This window comes from Brachycentrus maculatus, unplaced genomic scaffold, assembly GCF_059751285.1.
Source record: "Brachycentrus maculatus isolate JH-2025_06_01 unplaced genomic scaffold, ASM5975128v1 h1tg000216l, whole genome shotgun sequence".
Lineage (NCBI taxonomy): Eukaryota > Metazoa > Arthropoda > Insecta > Trichoptera > Brachycentridae > Brachycentrus > Brachycentrus maculatus.
This window is the reverse complement of record NW_028280967.1, coordinates 139277-162087: the sequence shown is the minus strand read 5'-3', so window position 1 is coordinate 162087 and position 22811 is coordinate 139277. Positions and strand designations below refer to the sequence as shown.

Below are 22811 nucleotides of genomic sequence, written 5' to 3'. Positions count from 1 at the left end.
ATGCTTTCATCCTTATATATATATATATATATATATATATATATATATATATATATATATATATATATATATATATATTTATATATATATATGTGTGTGTGTGTGGGTGTCACAATCCCAAATTATGTTTGGAGTTTGCAGAGTTTGATAAGCATATCAGATATTCATGGATGTATTGATAAAATAAAAATGCATATGAAAATAAATTAAATGAGTTTTATTTAAATAACAGTTATAAATAATTAATTACAACATTTTTAATATTTTTTTTTTGTCTTATTTATTTATTATTATGTATACATATGTATTTATATATATATATATATATATATATATATATATATATATATATATATATATATATATATATATATATATATAAACATATTATATAAGAAAATTTATAAAATAAATTTATATAAATAACATTAATAATCAATTAATTATCTACGCTAACATTTTTCACCCTGAAACAATTTCTACTATATACAGCTGTACCCAGCCACGCGTTTCTGTGGCTCAGTCTGGATAGTGGAAAAAAGGAAGCACACATATCGGCTAAGTAAAATTTCACAATACTAAAACCTGAAACTGAACCAATAAAAAAATATTAAAAATCTATTAAACAATAATACAATTGAGTTTATTGAAAACGCCAATATATGAAATGTGACAGCGTCTGTCAAGAAGCACAGTGAGTTTTTCTGTTATGTTCAACAATTATTTTGTCCAAACGGGAGACAAAAGTTTCTATACTGGACCCAGGGAATGTGGCGGGACTTTCAGAGTGTGTGAAGTGATCACTTTCTTCATCTTCTAACCCTTATCCGCACCTAATGGTGCATAAGGCACTACATTGTATTGACACAGTGCTATCTTGATCATTGACACATGAAGAAAAGGTGATCAATCAGCTTTCGTTCCGGGTACCAGTCCAGGGCAATGTTTATTCTTCATAATATTGAATAAATAGTAGAGTGAAAAAATCACTTTATTTATTTGACCCACCTGGGAATCGAACCCGGGACCTCCAGCACGGTAGCCGAGCGTGCTGACCATTACACTACGGAGGCGGACAAACTTTACACGCGCATAAAACCTGCCAATGATAGATTGTAAGTCCTAGACTTAGGATTTATTCCCTCTCAATAAAACTTCTCAATAATGGAAACCTTAAAAAAAAAAGCTTTCTAACATGGTAATCTCTTAATTCTGAAGTTGTGATATCGATATCGATGTGATATGAAGTTATAATAGATCCAGTCAATTCTGAAGTCAAGTATCAACGATCTAGGAATAGATCCAGGAGGTTGTAGCGAGGAGGTCAAAGCCCATTTTGCGGAACATCTCCTTGGAAGCTGTGTTGTTGGTGACAATGCAGCCAAACACTTCGCGGTCACTCTCCGCTATGCTCTTCCCGATGCTCCTGATCAGGATCTGGCCGTATCCCTTCCTCTTGTGTTCCTGGACAGAGATATTTCTAATCAGTTGTCTAACGAGTCAAAACATTAAATTTATTTATTTATTTTCGATTAACATACACATTACAAACTAAAAAATTTAAAGCGTATACATTAAATACATACAAAAATCGAAAATATGCAAGAACTATTGCTAGGTGTAGAAGAATCCCGCTTCGGAAAACTTTTTCAGACATATGGAATAGATAATATCCATTGAGATATTGTTCAACATAGCGGTAGCTCTTCCTACAGGCATAACCATCGGCAGGTTGGTCCTGTGTATAGGAATGTGAAACAATCGATGCCGACGCTGTATTAGGTAACTATAGGGAACATTAAGACCAATGCTTCGGATAATTTCAGGATTATCGATCATACCGCGCAACAATCGATAAAAATGCGTAATCAAATACACATTCCTTCTAGTCTCTAAACTATTGTAGCCAAGCATACCCTCGAGAAACTCGGCTGGGTAGAGCCAAGGATAATAGCCGTACTCTCTCATGTAGAGATACTTCAGAAACTTCTTTTGGACTTTCTCTACCAAAAGAGAGTACTTAAGCCCGTGTAGCCCCCAAATCATGGAGCCACTCTCGAGTCTACTTCGCACCAAGGAGTTATAAAGAGATCTCAGCACGCGGGTATTTTCGAATACCCTGGCAGTATGCAGAACGAATTTTCAATGCATTACCACTGACTGCCTCTATGTGATTATGAAATGTCAGGGTGCTCACAAACCTAACGCCCAGATCCCTAACATTCGACGCTCGCATCAGATTTTGGTCGTTCATTTTGTAGCATATTGCAAGACAGGACCCCACAAGATGGACCCCAAGAATTCTACGATGGAGACCTTGGGAAAACATAAGAGGTGTCGGAAGACCCCAAAAGAGATGGTCCGACGACATAGTTGCTGTGGGGGGTAGAAACTGGCTGCAAGCAGCAACCGACCGGAGGAAATGGAAAGAAGGGGAAGAGGCCTAAATCCAGCAATGGAGGTCAGAGGGCTCAAAGAAGAAGAATATGTTAAATACAATAGTATTATGAATGTCAAGTGAAGTTGGCTGTAGGACATTGGCAAAATTTCGCAAACGTATAACCGGCGTCGGCACTTTAACCATTTTAGCTCTGAGATTTTTTCCACTAACACATTTTGGAAGGGGTTTTTTAGGCGTGCAGACTGCTGGCGACGGGATTTGATAATTGTATACAAAAGAATTGTATACAAATAATAAGGATAATTGTATACAAATATGGATAATTGCATACAAATAATGATAAAATAAGACTGCCATTGTTGAAAAAAAACCAAGTCGCAAAATTGTTTAATATATAAGGGTTTGAAAATGTATAATGAGATGCCTGAATGTATGAAGAATGAAAAGAGTCTGAAAGAATTTAAAAATAAATGTTGTGTTTGCTGTAAAGAGATGTAAATATATAAATATATATATATATATATATATATATATATATATATATATATATATATATATATATATATATATATATATATATATATATATATATATATATATATATATATATATATATATATATATATATATATATATATATATATATATATATATATATATATATATATATATATATATATATATATATATATATATATATATATATATATATATATATATATATATATATATATATATATATATATATATATATATATATATATATATATATATATATATATATATATATATATATATATATATATATATATATATATATATATATATATATATATATATATATATATATATATATATATATATATATATATATATATATATATATATATATATATATATATATATATATATATATATATATATATATATATATATATATATATATATATATATATATATATATATATATATATATATATATATATATATATATATATATATATATATATATATATATATATATATATATATATATATATATATATATATATATATATATATATATATATATATATATATATATATATATATATATATATATATATATATATATATATATATATATATATATATATATATATATATATATATATATATATATATATACCGTAAAGTGGGTTTACTTTGCACCATGGGTGATACTTTGCACCACCTTCTGTAAAGAAATTGTGGAGCTGGTCATCCCTGATACATGTCATTTTTCATTCTACTTTCTTTTGTTTCTGATAGATGGCACTTCAATCTACTTTTTGGTTTATAGAAGTAACAGTCGGTCGCTATTGCTTCAATGCGTTTTTCCTGTCCGAATGTAAAGAAAGTTTTCTGTCTGAAAATTGTGTCCGAAAAAATCCAATGTAATCAGTATACTGAAACAAATTACAACAAGTGAGTGGTCTCTTAATCGTAGGTAGGTAAGCCCTGCTTTTCTCAAATGCTGTATTTTTTAGTTACGTTGTCAAGTTTATGTAAAAATAATATTTTTTTAAGAACTGACTTGTATTGACCACTTTTGGGGTAACATTGCACCAGGTGCAAAGTATCCACAAAAGGCCATAGTTAATTAATTTGATGAAAAGTCTTAAAACGGCTAATACAACTTGACATTTTTGCTAAATATCTATAGGTTTTGTGTACTTAGTTAATTCCTGATGGTATATTTTTTTCAAAAATCTCAAGAACACACAAACAGCGGCCTTATGCCAGACGATACTGCGATTTTACACCGAAGAGAGTGGAGCAGTGTTTGGAGGCCATTCGAAATGGTACAATCATTCAAAGAAAGGCTGAAGAAAATCCCCAGAAGGACGATTAACTATAAGCTCAAAGGACCTCCGATATGTGACAAGGGCGAAGAGCAATCCTTCGTAAACTGCATAGTAGACATGAGTGAGTACGGTTTCCCAGTGAGTGTTTTTAACATTCGCTACATTCTTATAGCCTATTTGGATAGATTTGGCAGAAGAATACGAATATTAAAGAACAACGTACCAGGCTCTGAATGGATAAGATCATTTTTGCAAAGACATAAAACCTTGACTGTTGCTAAAACTAGTCAGTTGCTTAATCGGTTGCCATTAAAAGCGTATGACGATGACGTGCGCCAGAGTTTTCAACAGTTTTTGGAAGAAAACAGATTCAACCCAAAGAATTCAGTCTTAAAACGCAGGAAAACGATACCGATAGAACCAGGTAAGAGCATTGCTCACGATCCAAATGTCGAAATGAACGTTGACGAGACACAAATGCTACCTGAACCAACTACATCAATGATCCCATCTTCCGCATCGAAACTTCCAGCATATTTAGCATAAACTGATAATAGTTCACACGGAAGCTTTGAGGAAGAGGGAGAAGAACAAAAACGATGACTGAAACCAGTTATCGTATTTGTTCTTCCGTTTCATTAGGACCAGTAAAAAAGAAGGTGGGAGAATATGTTGTATTTCATTATGAAGGAGAACAATTTCCGGGACAGATTTTGGAAATAAAGAAAGACAGAGCTTTTAAATCCATGCAGGAGAGTCTCAAATCGTGGATGTGGCCGATGAAGGATGACTTTCTTCAATATTCTTGGAAGGATGTAGTGGGTTCCATAAAAGAACCGAAAATGCAATCCAAAAGAGGTTTCTTTACCGTCCCGGAACTTGACTATATTTAGACCTAATTTAATTTTAATTCCTATTACCTATGTAGTACGATATGTTTAAATATCCACCTTTTATTTTATATAATTTTGAACCTTCAGTATTGGAAAAAAGATCATTTTTGTTAGATTTTTTAATATTTTTTTTTTAAATTTCTATCAAGTGTCTTATTTTTCCATAATTATACAATATTATAATCTGCTTTTAGCGAACTGTGAGCCAAAACCCTTCATAAGGTGCAACGAAACTTGTAGGATAGCCTTTACTTTGCATCAATTGGGATTCTAGTACGAAAAGTGTAGAGAAAATATCATGGTGCAAAGTTGTACTTTACCCGGGGATACTTTGCACCAAAATATAAATATAAAAAAAAAATACAGGCAAAATAGATAAAAATTTAAAAATGTATCAGACATGTTACAGGTATGTGTGTTATTACATTGCAATAGTTGAAACCTCAGAAAAAGTAAAAAACCTGATCTGAATAGACAATTTTTTGAAAAAATGCAGTATTTTGGTGCAATGTATACCCACTTTACGGTATATATATATATATATATATATATATATATATATATATATATATATATATATATATATATATATATATATATATATATATATATATATATATAGATGATGTAAATTAATAGTAAATAATAGTTTATATTAGTTATAATATAAACTAACTTAAGAAAAACATATATATAAATAAAAAAAATACAATACAGTTAAGATACAATACAGTTAATATAAAATACACAAAATTTTTCTTAAATATTGACCGATTTTAGTATTTATTTAAGAGATATAACAGATATCTGGTAACTTTCCAGTACTGGATAGTTGAAAACATAAAATTTTGATTAAAAAAATGCTTCTCCCTAAATGAGATAGGTACCATACTTAATAATAATAAAATACGAACCAAACGAGTGAATTTTTGACCAAGCGAAGTGCCATTTTTGCAAAAAAGTCATCAGCAATTAAATTAATTTATTTATTGAACGGCTAATGCCTTTAACATAATACACATAAACAGTTTCTAATATAAAAATACAATAATGAATACATTAAGCACTGGTAAACACACGTCTCCTTCACACACTATCAGCGAGCAGCGAGAGAGAGTGAAACACAACGTTTAAATTTATCCATTATAACATGGAGAAGAAATGCTGAGAAAGTACAGACTTCAAGGTGGATAACAATATAAAAAATAAATCTATATTATCAAAAGCATTGCCTTACATGTGAAGCCGCGGAATCGGAGAGAACATGGCATAGTTTGCATTATGTACAAATACTGCGAATATAGATTTTTGCCTAGTGCCTCTTCAACGCACGCTAAGCTTTATTTGATAAAAGTCACACGCCATCCTCCCAGGTCAGTCCATAGTTTATAGTCGTAGAATGGTCGTATATAGTCATAGAGTATAGTCGGTGAATGGTCGTCAGCGGCCTTCCGGGGCGCCGGAATCCTCGGGGTTGGAAGAAGAGACATGAGGGGTTAATGCGTTCAGGTGGCATTCTAAGGACATGTCCTAACCATGTCCACCTTCTCCTCTTCAGGACTTCCAGTGGAGGTCAGAGGGCTCATAAAGAAGAAAAAGAGAGATAAGGGTGAAGACTGACTGACTAACATGTTACGATGCGAGCATTCAGACAGTCAGTACAGCGAGACGGGCGCTCCATCCATAGTTTCGGACGCTCCGTCCGAAGTGGGATGTAATTTTAGGTCAGTACCAGGGTTGCCAATCTGTGGGAAATTCTTTAAACTGCGGGGAATCTTTTTTTTTCTTCATCTGGAGTAAGCTGTAATTTATTAAAATCACAGAACCAAGAATCATGTCTTTGTCGTCCGACATTTTAACTACAGATGCAAAGATTCATACAGATTTTTGGTTATTGATTCTATACAAATTTCTAGACTGTAATTCAGATTTTTTGGTGTGACATATCGCTCACTCCTTTCAAGAACGTCATAAATCAAAAATTGTTAATTTTCAGTTGTGCATGTTTTCGGAATGCCCAGAAAATTTACTATATCCCAGCAAAAGAGGCATATTTTTAATTTAATATTTACCCGCCTCAGGGCAGAAAATATTGTTTTTGCATTTTGAAGAAAAGGTACGTTTAATTATTTTTTTAAATATACTAAATATTCTTCAAATAGAGAAAAAACCTTCAGGTTTTACCTAAAAAGATCTGTTGCACAATAAAAAGTTCAATAAGTGGCTTGATATATATTTTAAATACATTGTATTATATTTTTATACTTTAAAAACGTTCTTCTGAAAAATCTATTTTTTTTAAATTTATGACGTTCTTGAAAGGAGTGAGCGATACGGCAACACTAAGCACAAGGCCACATACAAGCACTGATTGCGGTCAGTCAGCAATGCCGTAGCGTCATAACATAACATGCTCGCCGCGAGCGAAGTTACAACATGTTATGACGAAATGCTCCGGTCAGTCTTCACCCTTAGAGAGTTAGGATCATATTACCTCCTTGACCTGCACGGCGTGCATGTCCCCCCTGACGCTGTTGAGCACCCACCCTCGCAGGTCGGAGTCGGGCCCGAGCAGCGACACCCCGCGGCGCCACTGCAGCATGCGCTGGAAGTAGGCCAGCGAGCCGGGGTAGCGGTGCGGCCACACCGAGTCCATGTCATCCGCCTGGTCCAGGGAGGACGTGGCCAGGTGGAGTCCGGCGGGCACCCTGGAAACACATCACTCTCTATACACATACACTCCGACATGACGATAAAGCTGTGGTGACAAGGCTTTTTTGAACACGGCAGACGTAGCTGATGATTGGGGTGTTATTTGGTACAGATACACATGCTACTAATTAACCTTTTCAATGCCGGAAGGTATTAATATGGCCGTACCCAGCAGGCCGTGATTTTTTCAACAAAAATAAAACTTAAAAAAATATATTTTTTGTATAAAGAATATTATGAAAACTTTGTACCGTAGAACGGGTCCACTTGAACTTTGATGTGTTACTTGAGCCCAGTATAAAAAAAATATTTAGATCGTGGTATCGATCGATTTATCGTGACAATAAGAGTCACTTGTCAGGGAAACAATGAATCATGTCGATACATTCATTATTGAAGACCAAATACAGATTAATTTTTTTTTTTTGTACTGGGCTCAAGTAACACATCAAAGTTCAAGTAGCCCTGTTCTACGGTAATATTTTATATTTCTTGATCTTCCTAATAGAGATGTCTCTGTCTCTATATATTTTAATTTAAAAAATATGTCAATAGGATTTGATATTGGCTTGCGAGTCTTCGAGATAGAATAAGAAATGCCAGGATCAGGGAAATATGCGAGATCGAAGATGTCGTTAGGTGGGGAAGGCAACGAAGGAGACAATGGTATGTGCATGTGAGGAGAATGGAACCATCTAGACTCCCCCACATCGCACCGTACGGCCGACCCCATGTTAGATGACTCCCGGGCAGACCACCAAAGAGATGGGTCGATAGCTGGGAATCGACATTGCAAGAGGCTAATTCCTCTTAAAAACAGGCCACAAGACCTACAACAAGATGAAGAAGAAGAAGAAGAAGAAATAGAAATAAGTTTGTGCTTACGTGGTATCAAATGCCAGGGCCTTCTCCTTCGCTATATGCGCAATATCGGTAAAGTCTTCACCAAACTTGGTGCTCAATTTAGTGAACACTTCCCGGCCACAGTGGGCAAGTTCCGGCATGACGCAAGCAAACAGCACGTGCTTCTTCTTCCAGTCCAAGCGTTTGGTCTTCAGCAGAGCCTCCACGATCTTGGAATGGTCATCTATCAACGAATATAATCCGATATCCGTGGAGTAATCAGTCTGGAAAAGAAAAACACATTTATACTATAGGTGTCTCAACTTGAGATCCAGCATCTATCGATTTTGTATGAAAGAAGATCAACATGCCCATAATATATTAACACATTTTTCTTAATTTTAACGACAAAGAATGCCACACCACTCTGTCTTCTTTTAATTATTTATTTCATAGATACATACATTTTTTTTTACTATATGTATTACGACTCTTTAGGCATGGCCTGTGTTGAGCCGAAATACTTACATCGCTCACTTTTTTCAAGAACGTAATAAATCAAAAATTGACATTTTTCAGTTGTACATGTTTTCGGAATGCCCAGAAAATGTACTTTATCCCAGCAAAAGAGGCAAATTTTTAACTTAATATTTACCCGCTACAGGGCAGAAAATGTTGTTTTTGCATTTTAAAGAAAAGGTATTGTTTAATTATTGTTTTAAATACACTAAATATTTTTCAAATGGAGAAAAAACCTTTAGGTTTTACCTTAAAAGATCTGTTGCACAGTAAAAAGTTCAATTAATGGCTTGATATTTATTTTTAATACATTTTATTATATTCTTAAACATTAAAAACAATCTCCTGAAAAATCAAGTTTTTTGATAAATGACGTTGTTGAAAGGAGTGAGCGATATGTACTCACAAGATTCCATACACTACTTACATTTTAAGAACTCCTAAATATATTCATCAATGTCATGACACAGTACATATGAGTTTGCATCAGCCATCTATGTTGTATTAAAAAAGCTTTTACTTAGCAGAGACCCTTTGATTTGGATATATGCAAGATCTGAATCCTGGATTATTTTTATGTACTCATTTTTGGGCACACTCAAAATGTTGTTAATAAATAAAATTACAAATAAATAAAACAGATTGTTTTTGGACGGTTTTTTCATCAACCCGGACCCAAATTATTTCACTAATTAGGGTCGTGTACGAATCACAGGTAACCGCAAACCCAATTCCAATTTATACAATGTTTTTTGGCATCTCGCGCTCTATTAAAAGTAAGTAAATAGAACACCTATGGCGCGGAAACAATGACTCTGACCAAGCAATCCTCCCATAAGTTGCAAGTTGCACAGAGGAGCATGGAGCGAATTATGCTTGGAATAACATCAAGAGACAAAAAAAGGAACGATTGGATCCGACGCCAGACACAGGTCTGTGATGCGGTAGAGCGAATTTCTTGGCTGAAGTGGAAATGGGCCGGTCACATAGCCAGAATGACCGACGACAGATGGACGAAACGCATTCTGGTGTGGAGACCGAGGAACCAGAGGCCTAAAGGACGTCCACCGATGAGATGGGTGGACTCATCAGGAAGTTTGCTGGAAGACAGTGGATGGGGACGGCGCAGGATCGGGAGGAGTGGAGGCGGAAGGGGGAGGCCTCTGTCCAGCAGTGGACCTCAACGGGCTGATATGATGATGATGATATAGAACACTTATAAGCGTCTCCCGATCTCTACCAACAGTATGTAAAAGACGCTTTTAAGCATTAAGAATGTGCGGCAAAATGATGTATGATAGATGTTCGAATAGTGAAATAAGGAAGGAATGCAAAGCTGAGATGAGAACTATCGATAAAATCAAGAAAGGTGTGTTGAGACGGTTTGGACATGTGAAACGTGATATTATATTTACCGTGACGAAGTGATATTATATTTACCGTGAATAATATATGAATGATTTGACTACTGTGTGTGTTTCTCATTTTTGTTCAATATATTGAATATACCACAAATTCTAGTACATATATACAATAATAAAAAAAAACCTTAGCCCAGGTGAATTAGCATATTTTAGTTCAAAACTCAGAACAAAATCAATAGTAATTCAAGTTTTACAAATAAGTATTACAAAATTTTACAAGTAAATAAATACCAAGTGACTGCCGACTCAATTAACAAAATTAATAGTTTTGATTTTTAGCATAGGTGTTCCTCAGAACTTTAGAAATATCCCGTTAAAAGTCACCATATATTCTGTTTCGTAGATAATTTCTTCTTCCTTCTTATAGATCCTCAGGGGGTGAGCGAAGAACGGTAAAACAAATTTATGAGGCGAATGTAGTTGGAAATAGGAGCAAAGGAAGACCGAGAAAAACTTGGCACGATCAGGTATACCAAATACTTGAAAATGGTCAGGTTAGGAGTCGAAATAATCGGCGGGTATGTATGAGGAGATGCAATAAACGTGGAAGAGGCAAAGAATGTTTGCACAGACAGAGTGGTGTGGGGTTCTATTCTCTCTGCCTACCTATGCGGAGAAGCAGTGTGATGATTAGTTAGTTAGTTAGTTAGTACTCACGAGGTCCCATATACAGATGACGCCATCATCAATATTCCCGAAAGGGCAACACACAGATACGGGAAAGTCAGGTATTTTGATCTTGTTGAAGAACTGGGATTTCAAACTGACGAATCCCGTCAATCCCCTCGGAAACTCAGCCCTGTATTTCTCGCTGATGTCCAGCCACCTCTCCATCGGGATGTCAACGAGGCTGTCGGCTCCACCGTCACCCATCTTGTCGGAGTTTGGAAAGAGACTGACTGCAAACAAAGATAAAAACACAATGACTGTGATGGAATTAGAACTAATTACAGGCTTTATCTCCAGTCTACGCCAGTTTCTAATATGTACATACACAGATGTTAAATAATCAGGGATCGACAACCCGTTTTAGAATATAATTTATACTTGAAGCACCAACTTTGTGATTTTAAATTTTACAATTAAAATGTAATTTTGTTTTAAAATCACTAGAAATATTTTATTATAACTTTTAACCGGTTTCGAAGCTAACTGCTACTTTATCAAGACTGATTAACACTATTAATCCTTTTAATACATAATATTAATCAGTCTTGATAAAGAAACGGTTAGCTTCAAAACCAGTAGACATTATAATTAAGGTTTTAATAAAATATTTACAGTGATTTTAAAACAGTGTTCCATTTTAATTACCTTTAATTAGATGTTTAATTAATGTAAGAACTTGAAAAATAACAGTATCGAGTATTCTAATATAACTAATCATCTTTTTTTAGGGATAAACTGTTATCGTCCTCAGGTTGTAGGCCCTTCTGTGACTTTACACATATCGCTCGCTCCTTTCAACAACGTCATAAATAAAAAATCGTCATTTTTCAGTTGTGCATGTTTTCGGAATTCCCACAAAATGTACTATATCCCAGCAAAAGTGGCATATTTTTAACTTAATATTTACCCGCTATAGGGCAGAAAGTGTTGTTTTTGCATTTTGAAGAAAAGGTTTTGTTTAATTATTTTTTTTAAATATACTAAATATTTTTCAAATGGAGAACAAACCTTCAGGTTTTACCTAAAAATATCTGTTGCACAGTAAAAAGTTCAATAAGCAGCTTGATATTTATTTTTAATAGATTTTACTATATTTTTAAACTTAAGAAACCATCTCCTGAAAAATCAAGTTTTTTGATATATGACGTTGTTGAAAGGAGTGAGCGATATGTACATTCACCATTTTACCCATGATTGACATTTCATCTCAGCCTTGCATTCCTTACTTATATCACCATTCAATTTAATTAAATTTATTTATTGATTAACATAAATATAATTGTTTTTCAATTGGTCTGGGTGCTTGTGATGTATTTTTCACTTTTCCCTTCCTATTCTTACTGCTTTACTCGACAAAAACCAAGTGTCGTCTCTTTAACGCCTGCATCCTAAAAGTGCTCTTGTACGGATATATATACACGGAGTCGTGGCACCTCACCAAAGCTCAAAGTAAGAAACTAGCAAGTTTTGAAAATAGGTGCCTGAGGGGAATACTGGGTAAAAGTGGTATGACTGCGTCAGGAATGACGATGTGAGGAGAAGAACCCAACAGCCCCTCATACTGGAAGTCCTGAAGAGGAGAAGGTGGACATGGTTGGGACATGTCCTTAGAATACCTCCTGAGAGCATTAACCCCTCATTAACCTGCAGACAAGCATCTAAAATAGACGCTTTGCGGATTATTCCTTAAAATAAAAATAAAACCTTCTTTTGCCAACCCCAAGCTTCACTTCCATCCATCATGGTAGGAACCAGACAATGACAATAAAACAAATTGAAAGTAAAAAAAAGGGTATATTATTTTGAGAAATAAAAAGACTTTGTTCTAATATATCAATATGATCCAGAAAGTTAATGCTTTCAATATTCAAAACATGAAAAATGGTATATTATTTTGAGAAATAAAAATACTTTGTGTTCTGATCCACTCACATTTTTATTAACTAACTAGTTTCGGCAACAACCTGTTGCCCTCTTCAGGGTTTCATTTATTACTTAAATTACATATATTAAAAAAAGGGATCAAAAACCAACTGTTGAGCGTAAATGAAGCATACAGCAAGGCTTTGGTTGCTATGCAGCTGTGCTGTAAATAATACATAAATAATGTTGAAACGTTTTACAAAACAATCCAACTGAGTTAAGACTGGTACGGATATAAAGAGAGCATAATATTATCATCATAATTGTTTTGTTATTCATTTAAATTTGTACACCGCCAATGTCATTTTGCGACTGTAGAAGCAGCAGGTAGAGATTTGGAAAACAATAGTGCACATTTGGATGTGTGACAGTTGTTATTGTTATTAAAAATGAAACTAACTAAGTAACTAACTAACTATTACACTGCTTATCCGCAGGGGTAGACAAAGATAATAGAACGCCACAAAAATTTGTTATTGCACACTATCTTCGCCTTTGCTACATTCATACATAAAGTAACCATACGTCCCGTTTTGAACGGGACCGTCCCGTTTTAACATAGCCTGTCGCAAAATAAAACAACATATTTTTTTCATATTGATAAAATTTATTCCTCTTATTTTCTTTATCAATTCCTTTCTTTTTAATAATACATGAAAACTACGAAAAAAAACGTATTTTCTTGAATACCCATACTATAAGGTTAAAATTGGTAGATGTCCCGTTTTGGGGACAAAAATAAATGGTCAGTTTATTCATACATCTCCTCATACGTACCCGCCGATTATTCCAACTCTGACTTGCAAGCACATCAATATCAAACACCAATATCACTCCACGACAAGTGTCCGAAGGCAATAAATAGGATTTTGTTTGTGTTTTCTATTGTCTATTTATATCTAAATACAGTTGCATGTCCGCCTTCATAGTCAGCACGCTCAGCTACCGTACTGGAGGTTCCAGGTTCGATTCCAAATAAAAATAAGTGATTTTTTCACTCAAATATTTATTTAATATTACTCTGGACTGCTACCTGAAGCGGAGGACTGATCACCTTTCCTTCGTGTGTCAACGATTAAGATAACACTGCGTTTAAATGATGCAGTACACTATGCACCATCGGATGCGGATGGATACACAAAGAGTCCACCCACTACAGTCTATTTACATAGAGGCACCCTGCGAGAACACATTCAACTACCTCATAAAATTCATTCAAACCCTTATCAGCATTAGGGCAGTGCATCATATAAATGCAGTATTATCTAAATCATCAACACAGGAGGAAAGGTGATCAGCCCTCCGCTTCAAGTACCAGTCCAGGGTAATATTGAATAAATATGAGTTTATATATTAAATGTTAAAATCAAACACTGAGTTTTTGAGTCTACTAAGCTGTATTTTATCGTAAAATGAGCTGATGGACCTCAGTCCATTTAATCTTCACATTTGTATGAAAATTCCATACCTAGATGAAACAATTATCACAAAATATATTTTTTATGTGTTTTTTAACAATAAAATATAATATATAATAAAAATGTAACTTTATTTTAAAATCACTATAAATATGTTATTATAACTTAATTATAATATCTACCGGTTTCGAAGCTAACCGGTAGACATTATAATTAAGTTATAATAAAATATTTACTGTGATTTTAAAACAAAGTTACATTTTAATTATAAAATGGAAAATCACAAAGTTAGTGCTTCAAATATAAATCATATAATAAAATACAACTTAGTAGACTCAAAAAATCAGTGTTTGATTTTAACATTAAATATATAAATTAAAATGGAGTTCTAGAAATTAAATGCCAAATCTATAAAGAATAAATATGAGAGTGAAAACTCACTTTTTATATAACCATATTAATACATCATAAAATAATAAGGTAAAATCAGTTTGAGCTATTTCTCTGCCGGTACGGGCAAATCCATAAAGGACCATGTTTTTTGCCCGTATGTAGTACGGGCAAAAGGTTCAAACCAACATTTTAAAAAAATACAAGAAATTTTGGCTGTTATAAGCAAAAGTCTAAGGGGTAAAGTAATAAATGAAGACGGGTGTTGTGGAGTAGTTGGGTAGACGCTCGACTGTGAAACTGGCGTTGCGGGTTCGGTTACTGACAAGTACAAAATAAATTCAAGTAACATTTATTTTTGTTTGGTAATATATCCAAAATTAAACAATGTTTATTGGATTGAATTCTACATTTATTTATGTATATGTTAATACGTGACGCGTTTCGTCTTCTTAGGACATTATCAAACACTGACTAAAAATATTGAAAACATGTTTTTTTTAAATATTTTTGACATTTTGTAAATATTTTTAGTCAGTGTTTGATAATGTCTTAATAAGACGAAACGCGTCACGTATTAACATACACATAAATACATGTAGAATTCAATCCAATAAACCTTGTTTAATTTTGGATATATTACCCAACAATTCAATATGGAATTCTACCAACTGTCTGCAGTTACAATAAATAAGATTTATTTTTAATCGCTCTGGGTGTTGGTGTTGTATTTTTCACATTTACCTTCCCTATGCTTACTATCCTACCTGCAGACAACTATTTTAAAAGTATAGGCTTTGCGGGTTATTCCTTAAAAAAAAGAAGGATATAGTAGTAAGTGAAAAAATCAGGAATAGAATTAAAATAGATGATATCATGGATCGTGTGGCAAGACTCAAGTGGCAATGGGCAGGACATATTGCAAGACAAGACCTCACAAGATGGACACCAAAATTTTTGAGATGGAGACCTTGGGAGAATAAAAGAGGCGTCGGAAGACCCCAAAAAACATGGTCCGACGACATAGCCGCTGTGAGGGGTAGAAACTGGCTGCTAACAGCAACTGACCGAAGGAAATGGAAGGATACGGAAGAAGCCTATATCCAGCAGTGAAGAACAGAAGGTTGGAGAAGAATAAGTTATAACCAAGTCACACTGTTAGTTTTTAACACATTTCTGATGGGTATTTTTTACGCCTGAGGACCGCTGGCGACGGGATATGATAATTATGTGCGTAAAGTAGACCTTAACAAAGAGATTGGTACATAAAATTCATATATTTTCCACAAAATTTAAAATCTTTACTATTTACTACTTCAAAGAAATAAAAAATTAGAAGATATCACAATTCTTAAGACAAAAATTAATGCCCATTACAAATCTTAAAATAATATATATAAGAAAATAAAAATACTATTATACCATAAAAAAACTAACTTACTATCACGCCGCTTCCCCACAGGGTTGGCAGAGAGAATAGAACGCCACACCACTCTGTCCTTGCAAACATTCTTCGCCTCTTCCACGTTCATGCATCTCCTCATACATACCCGCCGATTGTATTGCGGGTATGTATTCTCTCTCTGACCACTATTTTACCATAATCAAATAAAACAATAAACCTTGAGTGTAAGCCCATCTACAAGCACAAGAGCTCAGTTTTTTTTTGGAGAGGCACAGCAATACTAAAATTATAAGTTAGCCATAGCCATATGTATGAATGTTTATAAATTGTATCAAATTGTATTTAAAAATTGTAACTAAATACCGTAGAACAGGGCTACTTGAACTTTGATGTGTTACTTGAGCCCAGTACAAAAAAGAGATTTAAATCTGTATTTGGTCTACAATAATGAACGTATCGACATGATTCATTGTTTCCCAGACATGTGACACTTATTGTCACGATACGTTCATTATTGTAGACCAAATACAGATTTAAATCTCTTTTTTGTACTGGGCTCAAGTAACACACCAAAGTTCAAGTGGCTAATAGTAGTTCTACGGTATATTAAAGTAAAAAAAAATAAAAAAAACATTGAATAATTCTTCCTTCCTTCCTTTCCGTCTTTTTAACTTGAAATTAGGCCGGCGCAGAAGGTAAAAATACTTTACCCGTCAATAGGCATCAATCGATCAAATAGGTAGACATACCTTTCCCATTCAAAGAGTGTTTAGAATAAAAATAAGCATACATGAAAAATTGTGATATTTCCTTTCACATTTAATTAAGTCCTCTGAAATGATTTAAACCTTTTTAAACAATGGAAGCTATTTACAAAAACAAATACTATGTTTTAAAGTCAGCGTTATCTAATAGTAAATAGTGATATAAGTCTGATGCTATAGGAGGCAACCCAAGGTGACATATGTAAGTAAATAATTCACTTATATACTGACCAAGCCGGGCACTGAACCCCACATATCGCTCAATCCTTTCAAGAACTTCATAAATCAAGCTTGATTTTTCAGGAGAACGTTTTTAAAGTTTAAAAATATAATACAATGTATTAAAAATAAATATCAAGCCACTTATTGAACTTTTTACTATGCAACAGATCTTTTAAGGTAAAACCTGAATTTTTTTTCTCCATTTGAAAAATATTTAGTACCTATATTTAAAAAAAATAATTAAACAATACCTTTTATTCGAAATGCAAAAACAACGTTTTCTGACCTGTTTCGGGTAAATATTAAGTTAAAAATATGCCTCTTTTGCTGGGATATAGTACATTTTCTGGGCATTCCGAAAACATGCACAACTGAAAATTGACGATTTTTGATTTATGACGTTCTTGAAAGGAGTGAGCGATATGTAAGTAAATAATACACTTATATATTGACCAAGCCAGGCACTGAACCCCACATATCGCTCACTCCATTCAAGAACTTCATAAATCAAAAAATTTGATTTTTCAGGAAAACGTTTTTAAAGTTTAAAAATATAATACAATGTATTAAAAATAAATATCAAGCCATGTATTGAACTTTTTACTGTGCAACAGATCTTTTTAGATAAAACCTGAATGGTTTTTTCTCCATTTGAAAAATATTTAGTATTTTTAAAAAATTATTAAACAAACGTCACATATCAAAAAACTTGATTTTTCAAGAGATGGTTTTTAAAGTTTAAAAATATAATAAAATGAATTAAAAATAAATATCAAGCCACTTATTGATATTTTTTATGTAAAACCTGAATGTTTTTTCTCCATTTGAAAGATATTTCTTATATTTAAAAAAATAATCAAACAATACCTTTTCTTCAAAATGCAAAAACATCACTTTCTGCCCTGTAGCGGGTAAATATTAAGTTATAAGTATGCCACTTTTGCTGGGATATAGTACATTTTCTAGGCATTCCGAAAACATGCACAACTGAAAATTGTCGATTTTTGATATTTGATGTTGTTGAAAGGAGTGAGTGATATGTAAGTAAATAATATTCTTATGTATTGACCAAACCGGGCACTGAACCCCACATATGTTGACTGCTCAATCAAATTACAAACTTGTGACAATTAAAAAAAAAAAAGACAAATCATTATCCAAGGAAATAATTTATCACATTTAAAATTGATTACTAGTTAAATTGATATTTGTTATTACTTCATTGAATTTTGGATGGTATAATTATATAAATATCTAAAAGCCACCTTTTTTTCTATATAATTTGTTTGAAGACCAACGCGCAAGTGAAGACATGTTACTTGACAAATTTGAAAATATATCCGATTGTTCTTTTTTGCGTAAATGTCAGGTAATCAATACACCATTTTACAAGAATAAACAAAAATAAAATATTCTTCCACTCGAATAGTATAATATACTCATATTTTTGCTAGCAATAATGATGAATTTTGTGGCGCGGTCATTTGTTTTCCGCATAAAGTAACAATGTTATACTCACTTAAATCCAAGGATAGTCACAAAAATATCACAGCCACCAAAGTTTAAAATGAAATTGGCTTAAATATACACACAAGGTTGATAACATATATTGCAGTGTATGTATTTAAAACGAAACAAAACAAAACAAAAACAAAAACAGCGAAGCAACCCGACAGTTTTCCGACAAGAATCTGACAACTTGACGTAAGGTGATCTGATTTGAATTTAGTTCGTTTTTTCGCCGCTCCATTTTGCAGTTCCCTGTTTTACCACCCAAAACAGAGTTATGGGGTGTGTTCGAAAACTATATCAAAGCGATCAAATTCACTTTTGACCAAAAATATTTGAAAAGATTATACAATTTACTACTTACACTTATCCGCTCAAAACGGTGCGAAAGGCACAAAATTTTATTCAAACCGTGTTAAAATGATTGTAAATTAAATTAATGCAATGTGATCAGTCCTATGTGTCAGCTACCAGTTTGCAGCAATATATTGTTAATGAAACAGTGCAAAAAAAAATTGATCCCTTGGGAGTCGAATCTGCAACGTCTAGCATGAAAGTGAAATGTGCTTATCACTACACTAAATACACTTTCTCTTTATTTTACGACATAAGTATCCACCGTTTACATGAAAAACGTATGACAGACGGCAGTCGCCTGTCAATCTCCTGCGAGTTTACATTAATACTTGTATAAAGATGGTTCAAAACCAAGTTTTTAGTATTTTGTTTAATTGTGTAGTGTAAAATTTACTAGTGTAAACGTGTTCGCATAAATATGCTAGTTTTTTTAGTCAACATCTTGAAATATGTTTTTATACGGAATTGCATGATTAGTTTTACAGATGACACACACGTCTGCTATTTACGCATTTAACGATTTTCGGTCCGATTTATACGACACATGTTTTTTTTTCTTTGCGTAGATTATATATGAAAATAAGATTGATTTATTTGTTGCCAGTTATATTTAAGTGTGCGGTTCGTAACTTATATTGATTCAAATTATAAACCAGTATATAGAAAAAAGTTTAATAAACATAACATTGTGATTTAAAATGAATATAAATCTTAATTCATGATAACGATTTTCCATTTGAGAAATGCCGAAAATAACACGTAACAAAGTAGGCAAGTTCAAAGTATCTCTAATACAACGATTAGTTTATGAACGAACAGAGTAACTGAACGCAACTTTTTGCTAAACAAAGTTTCGTACCAGATTATAACAAGTTTGTCGTGATGATCCAAAGATGGCGTTATAAATAAACCATTATCTTATTAAAAAATAACTTCATATAGAATGAATGACTAAGAATGTAAATACTTATATTAATTTTCAAAATACCGGGAAAATTGTTTCATGGTTATTGCACAATTGTTTGAAATACAGACATTGTAGTAAATAGTTGATTTACTACGAAGAAAATTCATATTTATGGGACGCAATTTTATAATACAACAGCTTATACTTATTTGATATTTTAATAATCAGTACAACTTGTAAAATATGTTTTTTGAAAGCAAAATTATAAAGAACTACGTTCTAAATAATCCTGCAACTCAATGCAGTCTGAACAATGCAGAGTTGCAAGCTAAATTTAGCATTTCGTGTTTAATTAATTTGGAACTGAAATCGATATAAGACCAAAGTCGATGATACGGTTTATAATCACATTTACGGTAAAAAAAATACTATAAATAATGACGGAAATTGATACTTTTAGTTAAGTGGGTCGTTTTTCAAAATATTTTAAATTACAACTCCTCTAAATAAATTAAACAAACGCGGAAGAGGCGAATAATTTTCTTAATTGGTTCATATATATAGAACTTCCAAGAATTTGAGTGGTGTGGTTGACAATAATGAGTAGAATTGGTAAAGTGATCACTTAAACCAGCCTATGACGGTCGTCAGCCCCGTAAATGCCCAGACTTCCATATTCTTCATCATCTTTGATGAGAGTCAAAAAATAATAGGGATTTTTAAAACGGGGATTTTATAGTTAAGGTTTTTTTCCCAGTATACCCACGATATTATACATATATGTATGTTGTATGGATTTTGAAAGGTCAAATTAAAACAGCGGTACTAAATGCCGCCATAATAGTGGTTCGAAGTCGAGTCTTCGAGTGCGGTAGCCTCACACGCTAACCACAATGCCACGGAGACGGATAACGATAAAGCCGAGTACCTATCTAGACAGTAAATGCGAAATGATCAAATGACACCATTAAACTACCTCAGCCGGCATATTTAACCGGAATAGCCTCCTTACCTACTGACTTCTAGGAGGAGAATTTTTGTATCCTGGTGTAGAACCTCTCTAACTGACTATAACTGATTTTTGTTATATTTTCTCATTTGTTTATTTTAAATATGCTTCTAACCTTATTTTATTCTCATTTATTTCTTTTAAATATTTTTCTTATGCTTATTTATTATACCTATTTGATGTTTTTAAATTTTGCCATTTATTAGTATTTGTTTTGGTTATTTGAAATAAAATATTTTTGTTACTTTATTTTTTGTATCCAATCTTGTTAACCTTAATCCCATGTCCCAAAATGAGAAATAGAAATTACTCATCGGGAATATTATATGTATATGTATATGACTTATGTATGTAGTATGTTTTGAAATAAATAATAATAAAAAAGCCCAGCATTCGTTTAGTCGCAACTTATTTTCCTCAAAAATTCATCGAAATAATTATATAGTTTTGAAAATAAGAGTTATTGAAAGGGAAGGTGTTAAAAACAAAAATCCAAATATATTTTACGTGGCAAAAAAAAATCCAATACACATTGAAAAAAAATCGGGTGCAGAGACATGTGGCTTATCCGGTTCACATTTTTCACTCTAATATTTATTCAATATTACCCTGGACTAGTACCTGAAGCGGAGGGCTCTCTTTTCCTTCACGTGTTAACGATCATGATAACATTGCGTTTATATGATGCAGTGCCCAATGCACCATCGAATGCGTATAAGGGTAAGAAGAGAATATATATATATATATATATATATATATATATATATATATATATATATATATATATATATATATAAATATATATATATATATATATATATATATATATATATATATATATATATATATATATATATATATATATATATATATATATATATATATATATATATATATATATATATATATATATATATATATATATATATATATATATATATATATACATATATAATAATAAATAATAATAAAACCCTTATCCGCACCCCAATGATGCATAGGGCACTGTGTCATATAAACGCAGCGTAATCTTGATCGTTTACACATGAAGGAAAGGTGATCAAGCTTCCGCTTCAGGTACCAGTCCATGGTAGTATTGAATAAATATTACAGTGAATAAATCACTTATATTTATTTTACCCCCCTTAGGAATCGGACCCGGGACCTCCAGAACGGTAGCCGAGCGTGCTGACCATTACATTACGGAGGCGGACAATATATATATATATATATATATATATATATATATATATATATTTATATATATATATATATATATATATATATATATATATATATATATATATATATATATATATATATATATATATATATATATATATATATATATATATATATATATATATATATATATATATATATATATATATATATATATATATATATATATATATATATATATATATATATATATATATATATATATATATATATATATATATATATATATATATATATATATATATATATATATATATATATATATATATATATATATATATATATATATATATATATATATATATATATATATATATATATATATATATATATATATATATATATATATATATATATATATATATATATATATATATA

The 22811-nt window shown here is 32.2% G+C and overlaps 1 protein-coding gene across 1 annotated transcript; it reads right to left on the bottom strand.

Annotated features, from left to right (window-relative positions):
- Positions 1-961: 961 nt before the first annotated feature.
- On the bottom strand, positions 962-19120 carry LOC148306955 (uncharacterized). Its single transcript, XM_088264118.1, has 5 exons — positions 18929-19120; positions 11276-11517; positions 8718-8959; positions 7615-7828; positions 962-1464 (listed from the first exon to the last, which is right to left on the bottom strand). Exons 2-5 carry the CDS (start codon positions 11489-11491, stop codon positions 1291-1293), a joined length of 846 nt encoding a protein of 281 aa, XP_088120244.1. The 5' UTR covers positions 11492-11517; positions 18929-19120; the 3' UTR covers positions 962-1290.
- Between the last annotated feature and the right edge of the window lie 3691 nt (positions 19121-22811).